This window comes from Coloeus monedula, assembly GCF_965178545.1.
Source record: "Coloeus monedula genome assembly, chromosome: 8".
Classification (NCBI taxonomy): Eukaryota; Metazoa; Chordata; class Aves; order Passeriformes; family Corvidae; genus Coloeus; species Coloeus monedula.
This window is the reverse complement of record NC_138788.1, coordinates 32,573,149-32,598,351: the sequence shown is the minus strand read 5'-3', so window position 1 is coordinate 32,598,351 and position 25,203 is coordinate 32,573,149. Positions and strand designations below refer to the sequence as shown.

General features: G+C 38.8%; 1 protein-coding gene across 1 annotated transcript in view; it reads left to right on the top strand.

The window, feature by feature from the left end:
• Positions 1-6,102: 6,102 nt before the first annotated feature.
• The window catches only part of RAB11FIP2 (RAB11 family interacting protein 2), a 31,846-nt gene continuing 12,745 nt past the window's right edge, over positions 6,103-25,203 (top strand). The window contains exons 1-3 of the mRNA XM_082285639.1: positions 6,103-6,571; positions 17,282-17,724; positions 18,415-18,874. Coding sequence (XP_082141765.1) covers positions 6,219-6,571; positions 17,282-17,724; positions 18,415-18,874 — 1,256 coding nt within the window. The 5' untranslated portion in view covers positions 6,103-6,218. The remainder of the gene's footprint in view (positions 6,572-17,281; positions 17,725-18,414; positions 18,875-25,203) is intronic.

The following is a 25,203-nucleotide window of genomic DNA, read 5'->3' as shown; positions in this document are numbered from 1 at the left end:
ATTTATGCACTCATTTAAAGGAGTACACCATGCTTGAAGGTGGGTAGGTGTTTTACCCACTTGCTGTGACTGCTAACTTGGTGCACAAACAAATGATATAAAAATGTAATCTTCTTACAAATAATTGCATTCAGTCTGTCCTCATGGCAGCCTAATGATGCTGAATGTGTAGGTCCTATGAAGCCCTTTGAGGTCCTAGAGAGGGAAAACAATTAGAGAAGTTCAGAGCTTACCTTACAAAGAACTCTTTTTAGAACATAATTTTCTTGTATTTGCCAAGATTCTCCTTAAGGGAGTTGATAACTGGAGAATTTGTGAGGTAATGGTCTCTGAGATCCTTGGAGACCTATAAAGAACAAATGACCTAGAAAATAAATGCAGGAGTTATTTAAACAGAGGAAAAATACTTCTGAAGAAGCCTCATACTCAAACAATTATAAAAATCTTTTTTTTTCTCGTCCTGGTTCATTAAGAAACCTGAAAGGTCATAATTTTGAAGTTGTTTATTTCTATTGTTAATGTCTCTTAGGTTCTGTCAAGCACAAAAAAATATTATTCTCTGCAAAGATGACAAAATTATCCTTGACTCTCCCTGTATTACTTATGTCCATTTCCAATGCATAAAAGTTCTTTAAGATGTGCAATCATTGGACACGTACCGAAAACAAGAAAAAAAATGTTTACATTTAAGTCTAAAAATGGATGTCATGTAGCCAATTTCCACTTCTAATGTAACTCTTCAATGTGAGCCTCAGTCTGTGTTTCTGTGATTTTTGAACAGATAATTCTGCAATGGTCAACCTGGAGGTTTCCATGAAGTTTTAGGAAAGCCAAGGGCAAATCTGAATTTAGCCTGCAGAGGTTAGTTTTAAAAGAGTTTCATGTCACTGGTGCTGTCACCTGTGGGGGTATTGCTGAAGACAGTCTGAATTCTACCAGGTGTAGGGCAGGGTGTATCCCAGGGCTATGGTGGGTTGGAAGTGCTGAAGGAGCTTGCATGACAGAGAGGCTTTGACAGAAGAGCACAATAGTTTGTGCAGAAGTTGCTGAGAACTAGGTGTTTTCATGTTTTTAAAAGGCTGAATTGAAATCTAACCCAGACAGCTGACTAACATCTTGAGACACAGGCAGTTTGGGTCAAATCTGGGTGACTGGCAAGTTTAATTATAGTATTTGATGACTGTTTTACAGCATTTAAGCCTCTTTGAACTTCACAATGGATGAGACCGTTGAAAGGCTGTGAAACATGTTCAGCTAAAAATGAACAAAAAAAAATGATGGTTCCAACACTCTCAGTGGTACCTGGCATTTATTTGAAGTCTGATATTGCACACAGTACTTCCATATCTGTGACTGCAGGTTTCCGGTTGAAAACTACTGGATTTCTATCAGAACAATGGACAATTCCATGGCACTTGCCTGATTCCAAGTCCCCACTCCCCTCTTCAGAGACACATTTCCTTTGCTGTTTCTTGTATGATCCCGTTCCTTGCAGTAACGCAAGAAAGACAGGTGAAGAGTGAGGCAGGGCAGAAACACAAATTGCATCCCAAGCAGATAAACCCACAGCTGGCTAGAGAGAATAACAGCACAGAAGAAATGACAGTGGCAGTACCTGAGAGCTCAGGACCACTGAGGTGTGTGTAGGGTTTTCAAAAGCTTCCAGAGAAAATTCAGCCCTAGTATTGAGGCCAAAGGTCTCCTCCTTCTGAGGAGATGTTCCGTAAGAGTGAATGTGAAAGGTTAAAGAAAGCATGCACACCAGGAGAGTGGCCTAACTTACCCCGCCTCAGTGAACCTTGAAAATCCGGGTTGCAAAATTTGGGGCCAGGACAGAAATTTCATGAATATTCTTCTAGCATTTAATAATTACATCAAAATACTTCCAGCATAATGAATCCTTCTCAAACCAAGAGAGTAGACAATACCAGTAGCTTGAGAAAAATCTTCCAGTTCACAGCAGTGGGTTTGAGCGCAGCTATTTGATTTCTGCAGCCAATTAATTCCAGTGAATTCCTGAAGAAGTCACTAATTGAAAAAATAACGACAGCTAAGATAAAGCTAACAGGCAACAAAGTGTCTCAAAAATTGCACAGCCTTTCCAGAAAACAGTCTGGACAGTTGCAACAGCTACTGAAAGTTAGTCAGCAAGGCAGAAAGCAGAAGCTTGTCACATGTTGAGACACAACCAGCCTGCTCCTCACAGCAATGCTAAGGTTCAAAGCAAACACATTGCCCGTGATCTGCCAACTAAGAATTATTCAGCAAATAATTTCAAGGAGGAGATAGCATTTTCATTAAAAAATAACAAAATGTTTCCTACTTCATAAATGGAAATCAGGGAGAAATTAAATCACCAAATTACCTCCTACAGTTTACCAGTGTACACACAACTGCTCTGATCCTCTTTAGCAAGTATGCGACTGGAAATGAGAAGCAGAACATGGAATTGTCTCAGCAGCACAGGCAAAAACATTTTCTTGCATTTTCTTTTGAAAGGGCAGCCAAAATATCAAGGCTCATGTTCAATCAGATGTACTGTAGGCTCAGGAGGGAGAACAGAGAGGGAATTACAAGTTACTGAAATTAAAAAAAATCCACTATAATTCTTGGAGTTCCCTCTTTAAAAAAAAAAAAAAAGTGTTGATCTTCTGGGTCAGAAATGACTAGAAGAATGTGTAGCAGAGATAGATGGCACACATGAGATTTAAGGTTCTGTACTAAATATACCATAGATATCCACTGTTGTTCTGTGATAAACAATTGGTTTTTAAACTCACTCTCATCACTATCTACAAGGAGATGGGGTGTTGGAGTAGCCACCAGGAACACAGGACAGCTATTGCAAATCAGAAATGCAGAAACAATTTTCTGAGGCCACATATTCCAGCTTTGATGGCTTTTTCTTCATCACAAGAATTCTGGGCTTGCTTTTCTCAGCTTTCTCCAGTGCTATACAGGTAGTGGCAGAACAGGGAAAAGGGACAAGGCAGAGAACAACACAGGAACTACCAACCATCCACAGGGAAAGAACTTTTTACCACAGTGTAGCATACAAGAGAGCTACATTTGAGTGCAAGCTCCAAATATAATGTTTTGAGCTCAAAATCCTCTAAAAGAAACTAAGGACTAGAAAATTCATGATGAGACATCCACAGAGTGAGTGGACTTGGACAGAAAACATGACATAGCAGTAACAGTGAATTTAAAAGATTATTATTATTACAGAACAACAGTGGATATCTATCTATGGTGCACTGAAGGAATGGTAGAGTCCTGTAACCAAAATGGTGCATAGGAAATAAAATGGATTTTCTAATGTAATAGTCACTAAATCATGGACAGTGATGAGCAAAACCTACACTGCATACAGGCACTGAGCAGTCGTGGTGGCTTAGTGAATGAAAATCTGAGTCATTTCTGGATTAATGCTCTAACATAGTGCCAGGGGACACTGTGTTGCTGGAGATATCATTATTTCTCTGAGATATTTTGTCGTTTATATCCCACGTTACATTCCAGAAGATGACAATTACCCTATTCCAAAGAGGACAAAATCAAAAGGCCAGCTTTCAGCTTGACCCTAGAGGGATATAAGAGGAAATAAAATATATCTGGTGCACCTTTGAGCAGAATTCTCTTCAAGCACAGGGGTGGAGGAGTTGAGACAGCATCTCCCCAGTGCATGCTCCACCAGCTGAGCAGAGAGGAGAAAGGGGAAAGGTTCCACACTCCTTTTCTCACATGCCAGATTGCACATAAGGAGTGGAGGACTAATAATCTGTTTATTTTTGAAAGCAGTTAAGGCAGATTGGGTATTGCACTGATGTATGGTCTGCAGCAGTACAAAAGTTCTTCCACCTTCCCCTGTTCAGCTGTGTGCACATGTATTCCAGTCAGCCCCTGTCTAGGAAGAGACAATAATAAGAAATTAGAGAATACCAATAAAAGGCAAGCAAAAAGCACAAAACCTGCCTGTTGTAAAAACTCATAAAACTTTTCCTAAGATGCAGCATGCAAGATATGATGTTTGACTTAAATTTCTATTAAATAAATACATTCTGCCTACCTAAAATTCATTTCTTGTTTTGATTTGATGAGTTCATCAAGCTTGGTTTCTATTCAGTGCAATGAAGATTATTCTACTAAAACGGAATTTGTATGTGGTAAAATTAATTTCAGAAATATTCTGATGTACGTAAGTCTCTCTACTTTCCAACAAGAACCCCATGGCTTTCCCCCATGGCCCAAGTCTCCTGCAGAACACTGGCACCATAATCCCTTCTGGCTCTTCCAGCCTGAAATACAGCGACTCTTTCCCCAAGTACAGCAGCTCCTCCTGGGAGATTCATTGTGAAACATTTGGGAAAGATACCTGAGGATGTGGAAGAATGACAGCTGCAGAGTAGGGGAAGGGGTTTTCAGGTGAGGGGGATGGTGATTTATACCAAAGAGTTGACCTGCAGCCTTAATTGACTATTAGCATCTCAGTATCACAAACCAAGGCAGACAACCATAGCATTTGTAACTGTTTCAGAAATTACTACCCTAGATAATCCATTTACATGTTTTTGCCTAAATATGATCATGTATTGAAGTTACCATTTCCAACTGGACCACCTATCTTCATATCAACAAAAATCAGACACAATACGGGAAAGAAGTGCCAATTCTGTGTTAACTCTCACAGCATGCAGACAGCTATAACTGCCAGCCAAAAACTGAGGGTCAATGAAGTATTTATTAAAATTGTGTACAGAGATGACATGAGCTGGGACTTAGGCTAATGACTGTAAACTTTTATGGCCCTGGACAATAACTTGCTTGGCATTAGGTATTGTGGGCAGCATCATACTTTACACTCCCTAATGGCCTTCAGCTTTATGTTTTTCATTTCCAGTAGGTCTCAGGTGTATGAGAAGGTCTCCCAAGGTTTTTTTGCTCACTAACTTGTGAGCCATGGACCAGGAGCTCATGAGTGAGGGGTGGTGGGTGAAGTATTATCTGACCTGGCTGCTGGTTTACCTGCTTTTTATGGTTTACAGGGGTGGGATACATAGCCTTGCAACCCTAATTTTTTTAATTTTGGTAATAACAATGTTAATACCCGTGACTCTGCTTACAGGTGCACATGTAAACACGTGCAGGCTCCAGGTGTACAATCAGAAAAATTATGTGTCCTCAAAACATCTTGTATAATATTATTAATACTTTTGCATTTTGTAATTTTCGCTCTCTCATTTAAATCCAAGAGATTTGCCAGGGCGGGTGGATGGGGCTGAAAATAAAGAAGTTCCCGAAGCGGTAGGCACCAGGGTGGGCTCCAGAGCAGCACCACTCCCGGTTGGCTCCATGGCCGCCCCCGAGCCCTTCATATTGAATAATAGTAACAATAGACGCCTTTAGCCAAGTTCCCTCCTCTCCACAGCTCCTGCAGAACTCTCTGCCCGCTCTAGAAATAAAAATAGCGATGAATTAATTAACGGGACGGGGATCTCAGCCGGGAGGGGCCCCCGGGAACCCAGCACTCCGTTACGCCCGGGGGAGCCGCGTCCTCTCCGGCCCTGCCCGCGGGCAGCGGGGGTGCTCGGTGCGCTGGGCAGCGCCTGTCCGGGCGGCCGGGGAACGGCGGCGAAGGGAAGAGAGGGAGGGGGCGAACCCTGCCCTCTGCCCTCTGACCGCCGCCGCCGCCCGCAGCATGGGGAAGGCGGAAGCGGCGGAGCCGGCCCGTCAGGCCGGGCGGCGGCGGGGGGGCAGCGCGGCGAGAGGCTGAGGCGGCCGCGGCGGGGACGGGCGGACTGACGGAGGCAGGGAGGGCAGCCCGGCACCGAGCTCCCGCCGGCACCGAGCCGGGACGAGCAGGCGGAGGCCGCCGCCGGCCTGCGGGGCCCCGCGGCGGAGCGGCCCTGCCCGGGGGATGCCCTGGGGGCGGCGCGGGGCCGGGCCGGCGGCAGCGGCGGGCAGGGCCAGGCCGGGCGCGGGAGGGCGGCGGGGCCGCGGCTGCGGCGGGACATGCAGCCCCCGGCCATGGAGCCGCAGGTGGGGCTGCCGGGGAAGGGGGGGACCCGTGGGCTGGTGAGGGCCACCCGCGGCCAGGAGCGCTAGAGGAAGGACCAGCTGAGCCCCTGACAGGTGTCTCCGCCGTAAGTGCCCTTACACAGTCACTCGAGGACTGACAGACTTTGCGTTTGTTATTGCTGCTGCTGCGACCTTCAAAGATGATGTTGGCAGAGCAAGCCCAGAAGTGGTTCCCAACTCACGTGCAAGTTACGGTCCTTCAAGCCAAAGGTCTGAAGCCAAAAGGTAAAAATGGCAGCAACGATGCCTACACCATCATACAGCTGGGCAAGGAGAAGTACTCCACCTCGGTGGCTGAGAAGACCCTGGATCCCATCTGGAAAGAAGAGGCCTCCTTCGAGCTCCCTGGATTACTCATGCAGGAGAATCCAGAGAAATACATCTTGTACCTGATTGTCATGCACAGGTCGCTGGTGGGGCTGGACAGGTTTTTAGGACAGGTGGCCATAAACCTGAATGATATATTTGAAGACAAGCAAAGGCGGAAAACAGAGTAAGTGATGGTTTTTTCATTATAATTCGTATTCCTTGGACAGTTGCACTTGGGGAGGGTGGGAAATAATAGCATTACTATGAATGTACATACATTGAAATGAAATTAATTCTGTCGTCAATTCTGTGTTCCAGTCTCTTAACCTATACAGTTATGTCATTGTGGCCTGACCTCTTCCAGAGAAGTTTACTATAATCAATGCTTACTTTGCACAGGGAAGGACTGTCAATAACGTTAACTTTTCTGACAAACTCTTGTGTGTAACATGAACTCATTACAGTCTGTTTTTCTAAGCATTTTTCTTTGTTCTGCGCAGGGCCATACCCCCATTCAACTCCTACCTCAGTTTGAACCATGCGTGAGACTCAGATGCCCTGAAACCTGGTGTGGTTCTCTTTAAAATTGTTTTCCTTCAGTTGCTTCAACTATGTGTCTTTAAATATTTTATATTTATGTTTTAGTGGTCAATGAACTGTGACTTAATGAAGGCTTACCACAACAGCACAGTGCTTTGCTGGTCCTGATTAATCTTAGGCCACAATCCCACAGGCTGCACTGTACAGCAGGCCTTAACTGAGAAGCCTGAAGAGAAATTTTGGCTCTTGTGGTAGCTTCCATCAGTACCTACATAAGCCTTTTTCAAATAAAATTGTGTTTGCCAGGAAGTTCAGGCACTGGAATGCAAAAAAAAAAAGGAATTAAAAGGCATCATAGCAGTTTATTAAGTTGAACTGTACTTACCTAATTCTCTGAGTTTCTCAACTGAATGAGTGAAGTTGTTTTAAGGTTCCTAGTCAGGACATGGTTACACAAAGGTGTTTGGTAGCAGCATCATTTATCCTCCATGTGTATTTGTAACTCAGACTGTAGGTATGAGAGTACTGTAGGCATGCCTATGACTCCATGCTTTGGGTTTGGTTTAGGTATGCTTGTCCCACAGGAGCTGAATAAGAACAGCATGGAGACCTCCAAGTGAGCTCTATGTAGACAGTGACATATGAAGCTGACAGATATTTCTGCAGCAGTTAAAAAGTTCCTACTCCAGGTGCTTTTCCTCCTCTGGTGTCTCTTCAGTAGAGTACAAAAGCTCCTGTTCCCAAATCTCAGCTGTTAAAACTGAAGTCTGGTATCCATAGTGATGGTGGGTCTGTGGTGAGGTGCTGGACTTTGCATCCAAGCCACTAAAAGACTGGCATCACTTGTCTGTCTCTGACTGTGCCAGGGTTGAACCTCCAGCAGCGTTGGCAGTTGGAGGTGGAAATCCATATGGTTAACACCAGGCAGGGCTTCTTGGTCAGACTGCGGTTTCTTCTGAAACCACCTCAAAACTTGGTGCTACTTAAATGCATGGCTGAGGTTGAAGAGCGCCAAAGACAAGTCAAAGCTCTCATTGCCGTAGTGTTTGTTTTTGTAGACTGATTTTTTTGCAAAACAGTATGTTCACAAACCATGAAAAACAAAGAAGTAGCTCCTGCAAAATGTCTTGTGGGTTCACTGTCTGGAGTATTACGCTTTTTAATTGCTTACGTTTTTAGGGACAATCCAGTTATCTTGATGCAATACATGGTAATGCCTGTAGCCTTAGGGTCTTAATTTCTGTTAACACTTGATTCAAGAAGTTTCACTGCTCTTTAGACATGCATCTTAAAAATTCTTGAATCATTAGTTGTAATTATCTTGCAAGTCAGTAGGCATCTGCCTTAGTTGCAACACCTAGAAACAAGGTGATAAACAAGGTGAATGAATGAGGGAGGAATGCTACTAAATGTAAATCTAGATAGAAATATGTATTCAGAAACTGGAGTAAAATATGTAAATTATTCCTGTATTACTGTGAGTAGCAAAACCTCTTCTCCCTAGAAAAAGAAACATAGGTTCTTGCACCAGTTTTAGCAAAAGTAGTACTGGATTCTTGCAAAATTATTCCAGAAATTTTTAAGTGGGGTAAGTAACACAGTCCTTGTGATAGTTAAATAAACATTCAGATCTGCAGTATTTTTATAGGAAGTTATGCTTAGCAGGGCTCCATAGGTGTTATTTTCTCATTTCTTTCTCTGAAGTGTGAGAGAGGAACTCCTGCTATGTAGACATGAAGCAGTTCCTTCCAGACCACCGCTGAAATCGCCGCGGCTCCTCGGGAACGCTGCGCGCTGCCTGCGAGCTCTGCTGCACAAGATGGGGGCCTATGGGGAAAGTTTTACAAACAGCCTAAGAGCTTTCTTCAGAAGTTACTTGAGCATTTAAGATTGCAAATCTTATTAAAAGTTGATGGGTGTTAGGCTTCTAGGGCCGAACAGCCGTACTTGTAAAAGTCTTATGTAAGTGTAAAAGTGCGGCTGGGCGGCAAGTGGGATTTTTGGCAGTGCGTTCTCGCTTAATGCTGATTTAAATTCTTATGAGGAAGGAGCCACTGAAAGTCCAGTTTTCCCCTTGGTGTCTTTAGGTGCTTAGAAACCTCAAAAATGTCCTTTCTAAAACTCACTTTAGAAACAAAGTAACTCGGAGTTCTGAAGTTTAGATGTTTTTGAGAAGTTTTCCTGGTTGTGTGCTTGTGTGCGCTTGTGCCACGCAGGTGTGTCGTTGCTGTCTCCTCTAAGCATTACTTGGAGATGTGGATGCAATATTCGTGCATGTGTGTGGGACGAGGGCAAACTTTCAAGAACAGATTTACGAATGCAATCTCAAACAAAATGCTCTTTTTTCCCTCCCCTTTATTAAATCCTTTTTGATACAAAATATTCCTAGTCCTGTGTTGGCAGTAAACTAAGGGTAATATATTTGGACCCAAAGACCTTCTAACTGTGACTATGGTGTGGGAACTGAGACACCCAGCACCTTTCAAAACCAAGTCCAATGTCTTTGCTACCAAAGCATTCTGATGGTTGAAAGCTATATTCATTGTTTCAGAAACACTAATCTGTTTTATTAAGCAATGTTTTTACTTTCAAATATGTTCAACAGGCTTGTGCTGTTATTAAATCCAGAGTTATTTTCTTATGTTGATGTAACCTTAACATTTCTTGCTTTGTTTGGGGATGAATGAGATCCAGTTATTTGATGAAGTGTCTATTGGTAATATTTCTACTTTTTAATATATTTAATAGCTTCCTCTTTCCAACACAGCTGTACATATGGTGCTGTAAGAGACAGACTCAAGAGTCACCAGGGTATTGCAAAAAAGATATTTAATATTCTGCACAATGCTGAACCCTGTCAGCAATTCCCTAGTGCTTTTTTAGTAAGGAGGTATGAGAAGTGAAGGCTACCAGCTGATTCTGAGTTCCTAGGAAGACCATGGGGTGTGTGACATTTCGCCTTTTACATATTTTTTTAATTTAATATTTTATAATTTGGAAGAAATAAATTTCAAAAATCATTGCAGACTCAGGAACGTTATGTTAGGGAAAAATAATCCTTTATTTTCTGTGTAGCTTTTTTTGTTACTTGTCACATCTTAAGACAAATACTCCCTGCAGTAAAGTTTTCAGGCAGAGGCCTCATGATAGGATTTGTCTTGTGTTCTAAGAAACTTGCTCTGGCTCCAGACTTAATGAAACAAAGTAGTCTATTTACTACAACTTGATAGGGAAAATTTTGTACACAGCATCATACAATGTCCTTTTCCTTTCTGAAACTGACGATTTTTCAAATTCTTAAAAGTAAAAATTCCTGGAACAGTTAGATCCAGATGCGGCTCAGATGGTCCCTCACTAGATCTCTTCCAGAGACTTCATCCAAAGCGTCTGCGGGATCCCAGTTCATTTTTTTTCTGCCTTAGTGCAGCAATGCCCATTGTACTGTGAAAGTTCATAAATTTGTGTCTCTGACATCTCTGCTTTAGTTGGAAATGGACAGGGACTTTTTACTTCTGCTCTTTTTTCCAGAGCTGAAAACTAAGCTCCAGATGCTGAAAGATTTTACTACAGTTCAAAAGGCTTTGGAAAAACTGCTTAAATGAAAGTGTATTTAGCAAAAGTTTTCAAATGTTACATTTGTGACACGGCTTTTATTTTTTGCAATAACGTTGCATGGGTTTTTTAATTCATCCTAAGAAATACATGGACAATTTTTTCCGTCTGCTCTTGCAAAATAAATATACCTCTTCTACTCTTCCATTTGAAATGTAAATTATGATCAATGAATGTATTGTTTTAAAGAATATATGCTTTTTTGTAATAATTTCAATTCAGTTATAATTCATGGTTGCCTTAATGCTGCTGATAATCTGATTGCATAGCATCAAGACAAATTTTTGAGTTACCATGGAACAAGAAAAATACTTATTTGCTGACATGCCTTAATTTACTGAAGCATTTTTCAGGTTTTTTTTACAATGACTGTGCTTCGATTTTTTCCACCTGAGGGCTAAATGAACACAGCACTAGAAGAACAAATTGCTGTTAACTTTCCTGATGTTACTTATTTCCTCAGCTTTTGCTTCATCCTTGTTACTCTAATTCCACTCTGTTTATTGTCCATTCCTTTGTGTGCTTCCCTGGACGGCTCATTTTATTGTATGTTCAGCTGATTTAAGATGCAACACTTGTTTGGAATGCTATAAATTTAAGGAGGCAGGTGATGTAGAGTTATTATTTCTTATGGAAATGTCAGAGGAGACATCTTTTATTTTTGATTTAGTTCCTCTTCTCCCTGGAGTCTATAATACCTCAACAACACTCCCCTCCACACACATACAAATTGCAGCACTGGTTAAAAGAAATGCTTGCTTGAGCATAAACAGTGAAGGAATCTTGGCCTTTTCTAAAGATACTTATCCACTTATATTGATAATAAAAAAGTCAAAACCAGCTTCTCAGCAAGCGAAGAGAACTAATGGTTGACCATGATCAGTACCTCTGTGTTGTAGGCCCTTACTTTAGTGCTGCTTAGCTTCCTGGAAGATATGCAAATTGTGTTACTTTTTCCAAATTAATGTGAATTCTTTCTTGGCAGCCTCTGTCTTGGATATGAGCTCCCTCTTCAACTGCCTCTGCTCTGTCCTCTCTCTCATCTGTAGCAGCACAATCAAGAGGGAGGCACTTGAGTTGAGTGACTTCAAATACATCTGGAATTATGAACAAGCAAACAAGAGTAAATAGATAATACATGGGCTCGGTACTTGTTAATGAGTGGGAACCATTTTAATAGTATTTCTGCAAAACATAACACACTATTATTTACTAATTTTTAGTCTTAACTTTAGTTTAAACCAGAAAAATGCATTTTAAGGGATGAACTTCAGTAATAGTGGAAATGGCAGGGTGTAACAAAAAATGTCTTTATTGTGGTTAGAGCAAGAGAAAAATCTTGTTCCACTCAAGTCAAAAGTGGGAAGAGTAGTAACAGAAATTTGTTAAAGGCACAGAAATAAAGGGCAGCCTGGAGATCCATGCAGCTTGTTTTGTGATACCACTCATTAAATAGAAAAAAAAAAAAGGAATGTGAGTAGTGAGGAACAGAAGAGAAAGATGGTTATGGGAGAAAACAAAGTTTTGCCCAGTTATAGCTTTATGGACTTATATTTTCAAATTATTTAGTAATATTCCCAGCATTTACATTTTGACAACAAATCCATGCACATCCTCTCAATACATCATAATTCTGAGTCAGTCTAAGTGCCATCTGGATTGATATGCTTCTCCATTTTCTGTGCACATACACACATGCTCGCACACACACTCAACTCAAATAACTGGCTTTAATTCTCATACCTTCCGTTATTTTGTTTCTAAAATAAAAGTATTCACACATAGTCTTTAGCCAAAATAATAAGTAAACTAAGACGACTTTAATGACTTTGATTCGAGTTGATGTTAGCAAACCCTGTAGTGAGGGTGTTGTGATAGCTGTCAGTTCCCATATGTTTTGTGGTGTTACAATGTCACTCTGTAGTATTTATTTTAAACTGCTTTGAGTATCTCATTTCAGTTGGCTTCCAGAAAGTAAGAGTATTCATCTTTGGGAGTGTCATCACTTATTTTAATAAATAATTTGTTTTCTTCTTAATTTCCCGTCATACACGATGTAGTCTGTGCTCAGCCCCTTGGCTTAATTTTCCTACTTGCTGACTTTTGGGGCAGTCTCTCAGTATGGTATTGGAATGATTTATCACAAAACATACTTCTGTATTTTTCAAAGTGCATACGCTGCTAAATGAAAATGTCAGACAGTTCTGGGCTTTGGATGTTGTTTTTTTATCAATAAGCTGTGGACATTTATGTCAGTGGGCTTTCGTAAAGCAAGTTTCTTCAGTGCATCTAGCATGACAGTATTCATCAACTTTGTTTTTGTGACAGCTGATGGACATGTTCTATCATTGAGATTCTGATGGTTTGTTTTAGGGGTAAGTTTAGAAGTATCTGCCTGCATAGAAAATTCTCCTCATTACTGTGTAGCAGATCATGATGCTGATTTTTGCCTGTAAACTCAAGGTCAGAAGCCTTGGCGGATGCTGTGATGATTATGTGGCTTTTTGCAAAATTTCTTCAATAATTTGTGGATTAGAATAAATATCTTGCAAAATTCTTCGGATGCAATCTAATGCTTTCAGCAAAGCAAAACTAGATCAGTTCAACAGATGATTACTGGTAGAGGGAAGGCAGAGTGATGTATTTGAGAAGCAGAAAGATGGGAAAATTCCTTCAATACTTTCCATGTTTGGAGTTGGGAGATTGTCTGTCATGCACAGGTTGAATGTCCTGGCTGGAACACTTGATTCCTGTTGAGATTGGTAGACAAGTTACCCAATGCTTTTGGAGGCTGTTAAAATGTGTAATTAAAATGTAATTGAAATTAGGTAGTGTTTTTTCTTACCCATGCTGTCAGCCCATCCTGTTCACTGTTACATGGTGAGCAGAATAGGCTGAGTGATGCTTCTTTAGAGGAGAGAGAGGGATAAGACTTGGAAGTGTCAGATACTGTGGCAGATTTGGAGAACAAGTAAAATCAGAAAAGGGGAGGAAAAACCAGCTGAAAGTCTGTTTGTAGATCACTAGCTATTTAAAGGAAATAGGCAGGCCATGATTTTGTAACTTGCTCATTTGTAGTAGCTTATTTCAGTTTTCTCCTTCACCCTTCCTGTCTCTTTCCTAAGGTGAAGGGTTTGTTGCTGGTAATACTGCACAAGTTGTGAGTGTTTGCTTTTTCCACCCCTAATTGTAGGTGTGGCCAGAATCAACTGATTTTGTTGTGGTTAGGAAGTAGCCCTGCTGCTTCACATAGGGGTTTAGCTTTTCAGGGCTGCCTGGTCAGCAGGATTTTTCCTCTTTAGCCTTGCATGTTGATCTTCTCTTTGCACATTCAAGAAAATTGTCAGCATGCAGAGCAGCAATTTATAGAATACTTAAAAGTAAAAATTAACAGAAACCTGTGCAAGACAGGCAGAGCCCACTAGCACCCTGAAAAACAGACAAGGGAAAGAAGCAAGGGTTGTTCTGATGAAAGCCACAGCGAAAAAGTTGGAGAGTGTATGGAGGACATTGCCCTACAGAATATTTGAAGGTGAGAGCAAGAAGAATAAATGTGATTCCAAAGGCAATAGGGCTTCCTTTGAAGTTGGGAAAATTTACCAGACTTTGTACAAGGTCTGTTTAAATAAAGACTGTCTGCAAGACTGGATGTAATATTTGGTTATTAAGTAAAAGGGCATCTGCTCTCATAAAAGCCACCCTGTTTTGTTCATGTATGTTATTGGCTATTTTCCTACTTTGTACAGGCTTTCTATAGAATAAGCTCATGGCAGCCTGACAAATGGAGCATTTATTGTGGCTAAAAGTACTGTAAACAAAACCAAAATAGCAAGTTTTATTGGCTTTTATAATACATTTCAATTTTTTAAATTGGCAGTAGTATAGTGGAATTTAGTGTTTTAGGACCCAAATGTTGTTATCTGAAAACAGCGGACTTCATTTTCCGATTCTTTTTTCTCTCCTCTATAAGCTGTTTTTTCTATTTGCTGCTCACGCCCGTGTGTTGTCGAAACAGATTCTAAGAAACATCTACAGACTTAGTTGCTCATTCACGTGCAGCTCCACATAAATGCATTGCCTGCATTTGTTCTCATCTGTTTAAAAAAGTAATTAGTTGCCTTTGAATTTTGAAGAAAATCATGATTTGAGTCTGCTTCTCATATTGTCTTGTTATGAGCTGAAGCATATGGAACCTTCATTGTAACTAAAACAAGATAAACTCTCCAAGGTAACAAAGAAGCCTCCTTGAAATGCCTGTGAAAATTAAATATCTGTCTTTCATGCAAAGATTTGATCCAGCAATCATTATTCAAATAGAAATTCCACTGAAGACCAGAGGAATTTTGCTGGAGTAGAAGAGTTTATGATTAAATTCTGTTGGAATCAGTAGCAGTATTGAACCTGGTTCCAGCAGGACCTTCTGTTGTCTTCCTAGGGAGAGTTTCTTTGTTTGCCCAGCTGAACTTGTTTTTAATGTCAAGTTCTTCAAGGTCTACTTTGAAAAGAAATGTAGAAACTGTGAAGGCAAGGTATTAGTTGTGTGCTTCTTTTTAAAAAGAAGTAAGTGTCAAAATGGTACATGGCATTTGCCCTTAGCAGGTAAGTGCTGGTAATGCCACAGCATTGTTGATTAGTGATAAGAATGCCAATAATGGAGTTAAATGAATTTTTAAAATAAAAGACATTCTTCCACATAGCAAAAGCTTAAGAATTCATGTCTTCTTGTTGTTCTAAGACAAGTTAACAAGTGTCATTCATCAGTTTAAAGTTTCAGTAATTCCTAAGCAGAAACAGAAGAATTCATCAGTTTTATCAGAGATAGAGTATTAATGTTTGAACCCTGTGAGGAGAGGGAAAAATGGAATGTTTTGTTACAGTGTAGGCTGAGCCATTACATTTGAATGTCAAAAAGTGAAGTCCTTTCTGCCTCCTGCATCTATTAAAACACTCATGAGCCTTATTTGTACTGGTGTATATGTTTAGAGGGTGGCTGAGGAACCATGGGACAGCTTTCTCAGATTCAGGATGGTTTTTGTTGGGGTTTTTTATCTGCACAAACAGGATGTGTCTGAGCAAGGGGTTGCTCATTATGGCTGTGTATTGTTTGTATTTTTAAAGGGAATATGTAAACATATTTTCTTTTAAAGAGTTTTAAAGAAAGTAGGCTATCTTGTCTTCCAGTTTTTACCATGTTATGTAGCACAGAGGCAACTGACTCTTGGTTCTGTGTGTGTTTTCTCTAAGGACTCTATAGATGACTTAAAGTGTTTCTGGAATCAGTTACCAAAGAAGTGAAACATTATTAACTAAAAGGAAAAACAATCCATCTTCTTCAGATACATATTCCAGGTTTTGCATTTCATTTAAAGTATATAAATGAAGTTACCTCACAACAGAAGAAAAGTTTTTTTCCTAAAGATTTAATTATCCTTCTACTGGTTTGAGCTTCTGGCTCTACTGGTCTGGATTCATGTTGTTCAGGGCCAGAACAGAGGAGGTCTGATATTTCTTAATTATTCTACTTTAGTATGAAATATAAAATCTTGTGAACATCACAAAGCAACAACAACAACCAAAAAAGGCATGTATGTATAATTGTATCATCAATTTTGTATCTGTTAATAGAGAATTTAATTTCTTAGTCTCTCCAATTCAAAAGTTACTCGTGGTAAGGCAGTGTTGTGGGAATCCGTGTGCATGGATTTCTCCTGACAGTGGGGTTAGAGCACTTCTTTGGAGCTGGTGGATCTGAAATATGCCCTTGTACCCCTTTTTGAAAAGGGGAAGGGCTCTTGGTGATGGTTGTGGAGGAGGGATTGTGTGTTGGTCATTCATTTAGGTGAAGCTGTGAAGGGAAGATTGAGCCATAATTCTGCAGATGCTTCCATGGGACAATGCAGCACAATAGGGAATGAATAAGACACTTGGATAATGATAAAGCTTTTGCTGGACCTGGCAAAGAAGCACACTTGGCTTTTTGAAACAGATGATCACACCTTTGATCTCTTTTCAAGAAGTGGGGATTTACGTCATGGTTCCAAAGGAAATATTTCTGAAGTTAATCCTGCTGGTGACCTGCAAAAGAGAGGATGCTGTTGGATACACCTACGTGCTCACAGTTGTACTCGTGGAGTTACTGTCAGCATCCAGAGGGGAGGCAGTTGAAGAATTGAAATGGTAGCTGGCTTTTCAGGGCTCTCAGATATTTCTTAGCCAGTGTTGCTGCAGTTGACATAAATCTTAACCAGTGCTTAGAAGAAAGGAAAGAGGGAAAAATGTTTGCCAGTGTATAAACCTGAGCAAAATCAAAGGAGAAAAGGTCACTAGATCAAGTAGTTGCCACGTAGAATACATTAATACACATCACTACTCAATAAAGGACACTTGAAAACTATTAAAAAAAAAAAAAAGTATCTATATTTATAATTAAGTACAAATTCTCCTTTGTAAGCAGATGGAAGCCCATTAGCTTTGATGAAGTGTAGTCAGCTTCCAGAGTTGATTTTGATTTTGAAACAACTGAACACTGTAAAGAACTTCGTCTTGCTTAGTTATTAAGTTTTCTCTTTGAAAACAAATATAAACAAAGAAGTTTTTTAGTACAAGAATGGTTGAATCTTCGATGTAGGATTTGGGTTTTCATACTTTAAATTGTGCTAACCGGATGCATTAACCAACTAACCAGAGTGTAATGAGTAGTCTCCAGAAAACACAACTTAATTTGCGCTCTTTCTCCTTTAAGGTGGTTTCCCCTAGAATCCAGACAAGGGAAGAGAACTAAAGACAGAGGAGAAATAAACGTCAATATTCAGTTTATGAGGAATAACATGACAGCAAGTATGTTTGATTTGTCAATGAAGGACAAAACCAAGTCCCCATTTGCTAAACTAAAAGACAAAATGAAGGGTCGGAAAAATGATGGGACGTTTTCAGATACATCCTCTGCAATCATCCCAAGCACTCACATACCTGATGCAAATCTAGAGGTGTGTAGTGGTGAAGTGCAAATGAAATCAAAACCAAAAAAACCTTTCCTCTTGGGACCTCAGCGGCTGTCCTCAGCTCACTCCATGTCAGATCTAACAGGACCACACGTCTCCTCAGACAAAATGAAATCCAGCACTGTTGGCTACTCCCATCTTTTCAGGCGTCAGCTGGAGTCCTTTGGCTCGGTTGATGAAGGTGGTAAGTAAAACTCATGACCATTAGAGCTACAGCTCACTGCTATTAGGGCATTCAGAATCTGGTGCTTCAGTTCATCAAGCACTTACAAGGCCAAAATGTTAAGAGATATTACTGGCCTATTTTTTACACTTTTAGTTGCTGGTGGCTCATAATTGCTGTTTCTGAGCATAAGAAATAACTCACATGGCTCATAATGTATGATAATTTAGCATTTTCTCTTATTATGTCCTCATCTGAGAGTATATTGCATTCCAGAGGGGACTCCAGGTGAAAGAAATAACATCTTGTGAAAAGTAAGTGTAATTAAAAAGTCAAAAACTATCACCAAATTTTAAACCTGATTTATACAAAGAACTGAGAGTATTTTGCATTGTTCAAAGTTATTATGCACTAACATACTATTGTCTCTTTCTGTAATGGCACAACAGTCATAGCTGTCTTCTCTACAGATCTTTGTTTTCATGCAGGAAACAAAAATTTCCTGTGGTGCCTATCCATAAACATTTCTGAAACGTGAAATCGAGGCCGCAGCTGTTAATTTTTTTCTTTAATAGCTTAGTTACTCACCAGTGTTCTGAACCGAGACTCAATTGCAAAGCTTCTAGATCTAAGCTAGAATGGGTTTTCTACATGTCATAAACTGTGATATAGTGTCTCATTGATAATACACTAATGACAGATTGTTTGCAGGGAGTCTAAAATCTCCACACAGAAGGACATTAAGTGTTGATACTTCTAAAATGAACCAACTTGACAGCACAGTTGATGAAACTGCACTTGAAGCACAAAATGACCCATTTAATGTGAGTGCTTCGTTACCCCAAAAATTTGCTACACTGCCAAGACAGAAGAATCCATTTGAAGAAAGCCCAGCAACGTGGGATCAAAACATAAGTCTGTTTTCCAAACCTGTTGAGATCAGAAAAGAAATTAAAAAAGAGAAGAAAGAGAAAGTTAGTCTTTTTGAAAGAGTGACTGGAAAAAAAGATAGCAAGAGGTCAGATAAACTTAGCAATGGGGGATCAGAGAGTTCTACTGACTTGAAATCACCGAGTGCGTTTGGGGAAGCTCATCAGGAGAGTTTTGATTGTGATTCGACTAATCCGTTTATGGCAAACTTCAAGCCTACAAGCATGTTGCCATCTTCAAGGTAGGTTTTTGCTGTATTTCAATCTGATATCTTGAACATGTTATATAAATGAAAATGGGAAGTGTTGAGGAGCACAGTCTTTGCTTTATACACAATTATATCAGTGCTTGTCTGTTTCTAAGTAAAAGTTACGAACTTTTTATATAATTTGATTGTTTCATACTTATTTTTGAAGTGACATTTTATTACTGGTATGCGCTGTGAATGTTCTTGGGTGCTTGTGTTTGTGGAAGACCTGTTTGTGCTTCAGAATGGGCTCTCCCTGAAGACTTCTGCTTAAACTGAACATTCGTTGTTAATAGTTACATTGCCCTAAGTGAGGTTTTGAGAGGGAAAGGTTTCAAGTGTAAGGGAAAGAGGAAATTGAATAACTAAAAAAGTGGTGAAAATGGGAGTAGTGAAAAGAAATCCTGTGGATGTCACTATTTGGGGGAAAAAAAAAAGAGTATTTAGGTTCTATATGTTAGAGTGCAAGAATTAAAGAACATTCTGTTTCTAAATGGGAGCCCTCACATGACCACTTATCTCACTTGAATTCATTTGGCTCACTGCAGCTTTGCTGAGTTTGATGTATATTGGAATCATTGCACGAGGCAGCAGTTCATGTATTGAGCAGAATGAATTAAGTTACAAGGGCTGATAAGAAACTTTGATTTAAATAATCCATTTTAATCTCTGTTTGTCTATCAATGTTTTACTTGTTTTCCTTAAAAAAAAAAAGTGTAACCCACAGTTAGTTTCTTTTCTGGGTTTTGTTAGCTAGTGAGAAAGATATCCGGTCTGTCTCTCTTTTTATATGTAAAAATATATATATATTTATGTACACTCCCACCCACATATACTGGTCACAATAGATAAACGTTTAAGAAGTTAATTAACTTTCATTCATTTGCATTCTTTTTTTTTTTGTATATAAATGCCAGAAATTAGCAGGCCTTGCTTTTTCAAGGTAATGATTCATTTCTATGTAATGACTAAAATTTAGTAGAAAATGCATTTAAAATTAAAATGCTTCATACTGGAATCTAAAGGCTGTAAGATCAATCACTGTTTTAAATGGAAAACATGGTTCTAGAAAATTCACCTTTTCCTGTGTATTAATTCCTTAATTAATGACACAGGAGTAGTTTCTTTTAGAAGAAAAATGTTTCTTATTATCTTGTTCTTTTAGAACAGAGGGATCTTATTGTGTCCCAGCTCAGTTTTTTTCATGGGTTAGAATGCATGCACTCCTGATTTAAACTTAGAATCATTTTCTTAACAAAACTAATAATGGCTGTGAATTTGGTAAATGAACTGAAATGGAACTGCTGTAGAAAAGAATTTGTCGCTAGAAGCTCATCCAGACCTCAACAAATTATCTTCTTAGTGCCTTCTGTGAGCCAAGTCAGTTCCTAGTGTCTTAAATAACATGTTTATAGACAATCTTAGAATATTTTTTGTTTAATGAAGTATTTCTCTGGGTTAGTGTAAGGTTAGGTTGTAGATTGGTTTGTCAGAAGTTAAACTTCCATTTAAATAAGCTCCTTTAAAGAGAAATAATTTAAATAACAATTAAAATTACATAGTATTTAATTTTTTCAAAATGAAACTGCATTCAGGCAGATGCTAGATGTAAGTAGTGAAATCTTTTGAAGTTCTTGAATGCAGCAGATCTTGATAAATATAAAACTTAATGGTAATCATGATGGACTTTTTTCTTTGTTTTGTAGTTAAAAAGCTCATCACAGTGCCCATTCAGAAGGACTCTAGTCATTTGTTTCCTTCTTTGTATGAGAGTCCCTTTTACTAGTTCTTGACTTTTATGTAAACATAAACTTTTGATAAGACAAATAGATATTATTTTATTTTCAAAAAGCCAAAAATAGTAAACATTCTGACCTTTTTTGTGAGACAGCTATTATGGCATAATATCTAGAATGCAGTAAGTTCTTGATTTTTATATGTTAGAAGCTCTTGATTTTTATATGTTCCATTATGATGTTATGTGTGAACCTTTTAGACTTAGTTTACTTTCTTTCAAATGTATCTTATACAGTTATTTTCTTTTGAAGTAGAAACTAATACAAAATGTGCATATTTAATAAGTTTACAGTTTAAGTTTACCTTTTATCTGTGGAGTATTTCTCGAATGGAATCCATTTTTAATTTTTTGAACTAGTAATGCTGAAGAAAGAATTGTATGAATATGTGGGCACAAAGTAAATGAGGCTGGGTAACAAATTCAGTATGCAGAAAGTGTAGACAGGGAATTTAGACTTTGGGTTGTTTCTTATTTACTCAGTGTGCTATTAAGCTCTTTTGCATGAATCCCATTTCTGCAAGTAAACCAGGCAGGTTTTTTTTATTAAGGTGTGTCCAGAATCAATGTTCTGCTGTGGATCAGGTGTTTGCTTTGCAGGTGGATCTCCCAGTTAACCCCGCTTAGCTAAGCCTTGGTTTGGGTGATGGAACATCCTGAACTGGATTCCTGTCTGATGAAATTCAGCTGGATGATGTATTCCAGGGGCACACTGTAGCCATAAAACAACATCCAGTCTGTGGGACCAGGCTGGACATAGAGCAAAGTGGAAGGAAAAAAATCCAACCCATAGCAGCCCTCTTTCCCAACCCTCCAAAAAAATCGACCAAACCCAACTCCTTCATGTTTACAGTGTGAATGTCAAGTTCTCAGCACTGTTGAAGCCACATCTGTAACCTTAGTGGGAGGCTTTTCAGTGACTTTGGTGAGCTTTTTGTCAGGCTTAAGTCCATCCTAATTAATTGTGGCTGGTAATGTTGGCTGAGCAGTAACAATATGGAGAACAGCAGCTCATAACATCAGCTGCTGGCTGGGTGAGCTGCTGAATAGCCCTTCACCAGCCCATCCTTCAGTGCTGAGCTGGCTGTCTGCATGCTCTGTCACTAATTACTCTTACTAATTAAACGAATGAAGATAAGTACATCTTCCACATGTTGCTGATCCAAAAATTATAGAAGAGGTTCAGCAACACTTGTAGGACTTTTTTTTCTAAAAGCAAGCATGCCAGGATTATTTGAAAATTGTTTTTTATTTTTATTTCTACTATTTATTTTTGTTTCAAGAAGGTTTTAGAAGTATTTTGGAAAAGCAAAACAAAACCTATTTGGTTTGTATATAATCCTTATTGACAGGAAATCACAAAATATGGACCCCTAATTTCTATTGATCTCTGATCTGGCAGAGGCTTGTTCCGTGGCTTTGGCTAAATCTGTAAAATAGGGATGATACTTTGTTACCTCCTGCAAATGCTGAGTGGATAAATGAGTATTTTTTTAAATGTTTTTTAGATGTGATATTGCAGTGTTACTTAAGTGTTAAGACTGGGGGATTCCATTGTCTGTTGCAGGCATAGTAGAGATATTTATGAGCTGATTCCTTGATAATTTAAAAATGCAGGAGTCATAGTGAAATAAAAAATGCTAGTTTTGCAAATATTACAAAATCTGTTAGTTCCAGAGGTTTTGTATCATACAACCAGTGAGGAATTTTTAAGCAAACATCCAGCGCTCTTAGCCAGCATTTACCAGTAATAATTTTGGTTTTATATTTCTTAATGCACTGTTTTGAAACTTCTACCTAATATTGCCTCAAATTGCACTCATTCTTACAATTACTGCTATTGTCATGGCTCTCAGGAGGTTAATTTGCAGTCAGAAGCCACGTGGCTTTTGTGTTGAACACAGTTAAAGAAACTGAGGGTGCTTCTGGAAAACAAAGATTGTTTTGTGCCATAACCAAAGCTTGTGCATCGTTTTTCTGAAATTGTTTTTGTTTAGGAAAATACATGACACTACACTACAGGCTAATAAACTGATGTGAAAATTTCTCAATTTACACCACTTGACAAGTGCTAAAAGAAAAGCATCTTTAATTTTAATGTGTTATTAGGACCTTTTTAGAGAGATTGTACAAGTTATTAACAAGGTCCTCTGAGACAGGAGACGGGTAATTAACAAGACCTACAGAAAGGGAGTTTAGGTAATTAACAAGATCTTAGGCACTGGACACAGGGAGACAAATAGTCCAATATTTAAAGCTGACAGGTTGTTACTAGTCAGATTGAATTCCAGATCTGGGAAACTGGATTGATAGGTGTTTGGAAGCTTTCTACTAAGCAGTTATATATATATATATATATATATATATAATATACACACATAAAAAATGTGTGTGTCTGTGTATACATATATACATATATGTGAATCTAGCGAGGCATTAAAAAACCCATCTAAAGTAGCATTTTCTTGACCTAACTATTGTTATACTTCAGAGAAAAGAAGATAAAGCTTGTGTCTGCATTCTGATTACACTTTATCTCAAGTTGTAGCAATAAGTGTGTCACATTCTAAGCAATGTGGAAGATGGAATACTGGAGGAAAAAGAACCTTGTATCTTATTAGGCTTCACTATAACAATTACAAATAATGCTCATATTTATAATATTAGGCACTGGTGAATTGGAGCATAAATTATGAAAATATTAATTTTTTTTTCTGTATTCTCTTACTGCTTCAGCTGTTTTTCAAATTTGCTACTCAAAAAGAAAAAGACACCAACCCAACCTTTAAACTCTTTTGCATATTTCTGCTTTGTAATTTCTGAATGTGGTTATTTTCTTCAGCCTCTCTCCCCCCTTCATCACATGTGGCTGTTAGAGCTGCCTGTCTCTCCAATGTCACATGTTCCAAACAAATCAGGGACTGCAGTTTTGTTTTTCCCAATGGAGGCAATGTTTGAAATAAGCAATGCCTCTGCATTTTGATATGGTCATTATTAGATTTGTAAAAAAACGAGTGAGGTGCCATGAAAACAGGAGGCTCTTGATCACAGCGCTGTGTTTGGATCATATTAAATTGTTAGGTCTAAAGAACAGCTGATGTCTGCTACATTTCAACAAACATTAACATTTTGAATGTGTGATGGTCAGGTAGTTAAAGAAGCTTTTGCTGCATCCTGTTGTTCCTCTGGGTTACTGCTTGTCACTTGAGCTCTGAGAGTAGAGCAGGTGCTTGTCTCGAGTCAGCTGAAGTTCTAAAGTAAAACCTGTTATCCCAAACCACACTGAGGGTGAGTTATTAGTGCAATAACTTCAACATAATCAAAGTCACTGTTAAATGGTTTCAGTCTTGCAGAGTTACTGGCAGCAGCTCCATTGGAAGAACCCCAGAAGTTGCCTGATGAGAGCAAAGGGTTGTAGTGGCTGTGTATTTCTCTGCCAAATAGGACATCCAGTGTGCAATACAATTCACTATTTCTAATTTTCATGTGCCTTTGTCAGAAATGTTGCTCTCTATATATTACTGTGCTTACTAAAGCAATAAAATCTGTTAAGACATTTTAGCATATTTATTCTCTGTTAGTCAAAAAATGGCATCAGGTGAACTATGGTATTTTCAGAATTTTGTTTCCTCTGCTAGTGTTAGCGTGTCTTATTTTAAGAACAATGTACTTCTGCATTCCTTTTCTTGAAATGAATAATTTTTTTTCAGTTCTCTTCTGAAATTTGACTAGACTTTAGTCAACTGTAATCTACAGTCTAGGTAGAGTATTGATGGACTATGACAGTGCTATAATGGTTGTCTAGACCATTAATATTTGTTAATTCAATGTGGTAAGGCTGTCAGTGGAACATTATTTCAACAAAAGAAATACATTGCTGGTACATGAGAGGTAAAGAGAAATTAAAAAACAAGCAGAAGTCATGCAGAGATTCTTAGTCTGTCCTGCCAGGACTGTTATCATATGATTTAAAAGATCACTGCATGTGATAGGAGAATAATGAAATCTTTTGGAAAGCTCCTACAAAGCAGTGGTCACAGCATTTAGGACATGACTAAGGTGGGCTGGAGCAATCAATTCTTAGAGGGATATTGTAGAAATACTCAGTATTAATCTTGACTTTTGCAGACTCCTCACCAGCAATCAGTCACTCCTAATTAGTTGACTGTTTTAGGGATACTGTTAGGAAAGTTCATCCTGCTGGCTGCATGACAAGACTTTTTCAAGCTTTCACTGTCTCTTGGTGCACATTAGAGCATGTGAAATCTTTTTTGAGAGGATGTATGAGCCATATTATCTTTCCCAAGGGAAGATGTGCTGCCTGTTCTATTTAATTTTAAAAAAGAATAATTTTTTTCTATTGTTTCTTTATTAATAAATGCAGAAACTATGTAAAAGCAATGCATTTTTGTGTGTGTGTTTCATTATTATAAGAACTAAGAATTAGTTCTACAGATCTGGAAATTTCAGTGTAAAGTGTAATTTTAGGGTTGTTTTATTTGTTTGTTTGTTGTTGACTTAGAGATCT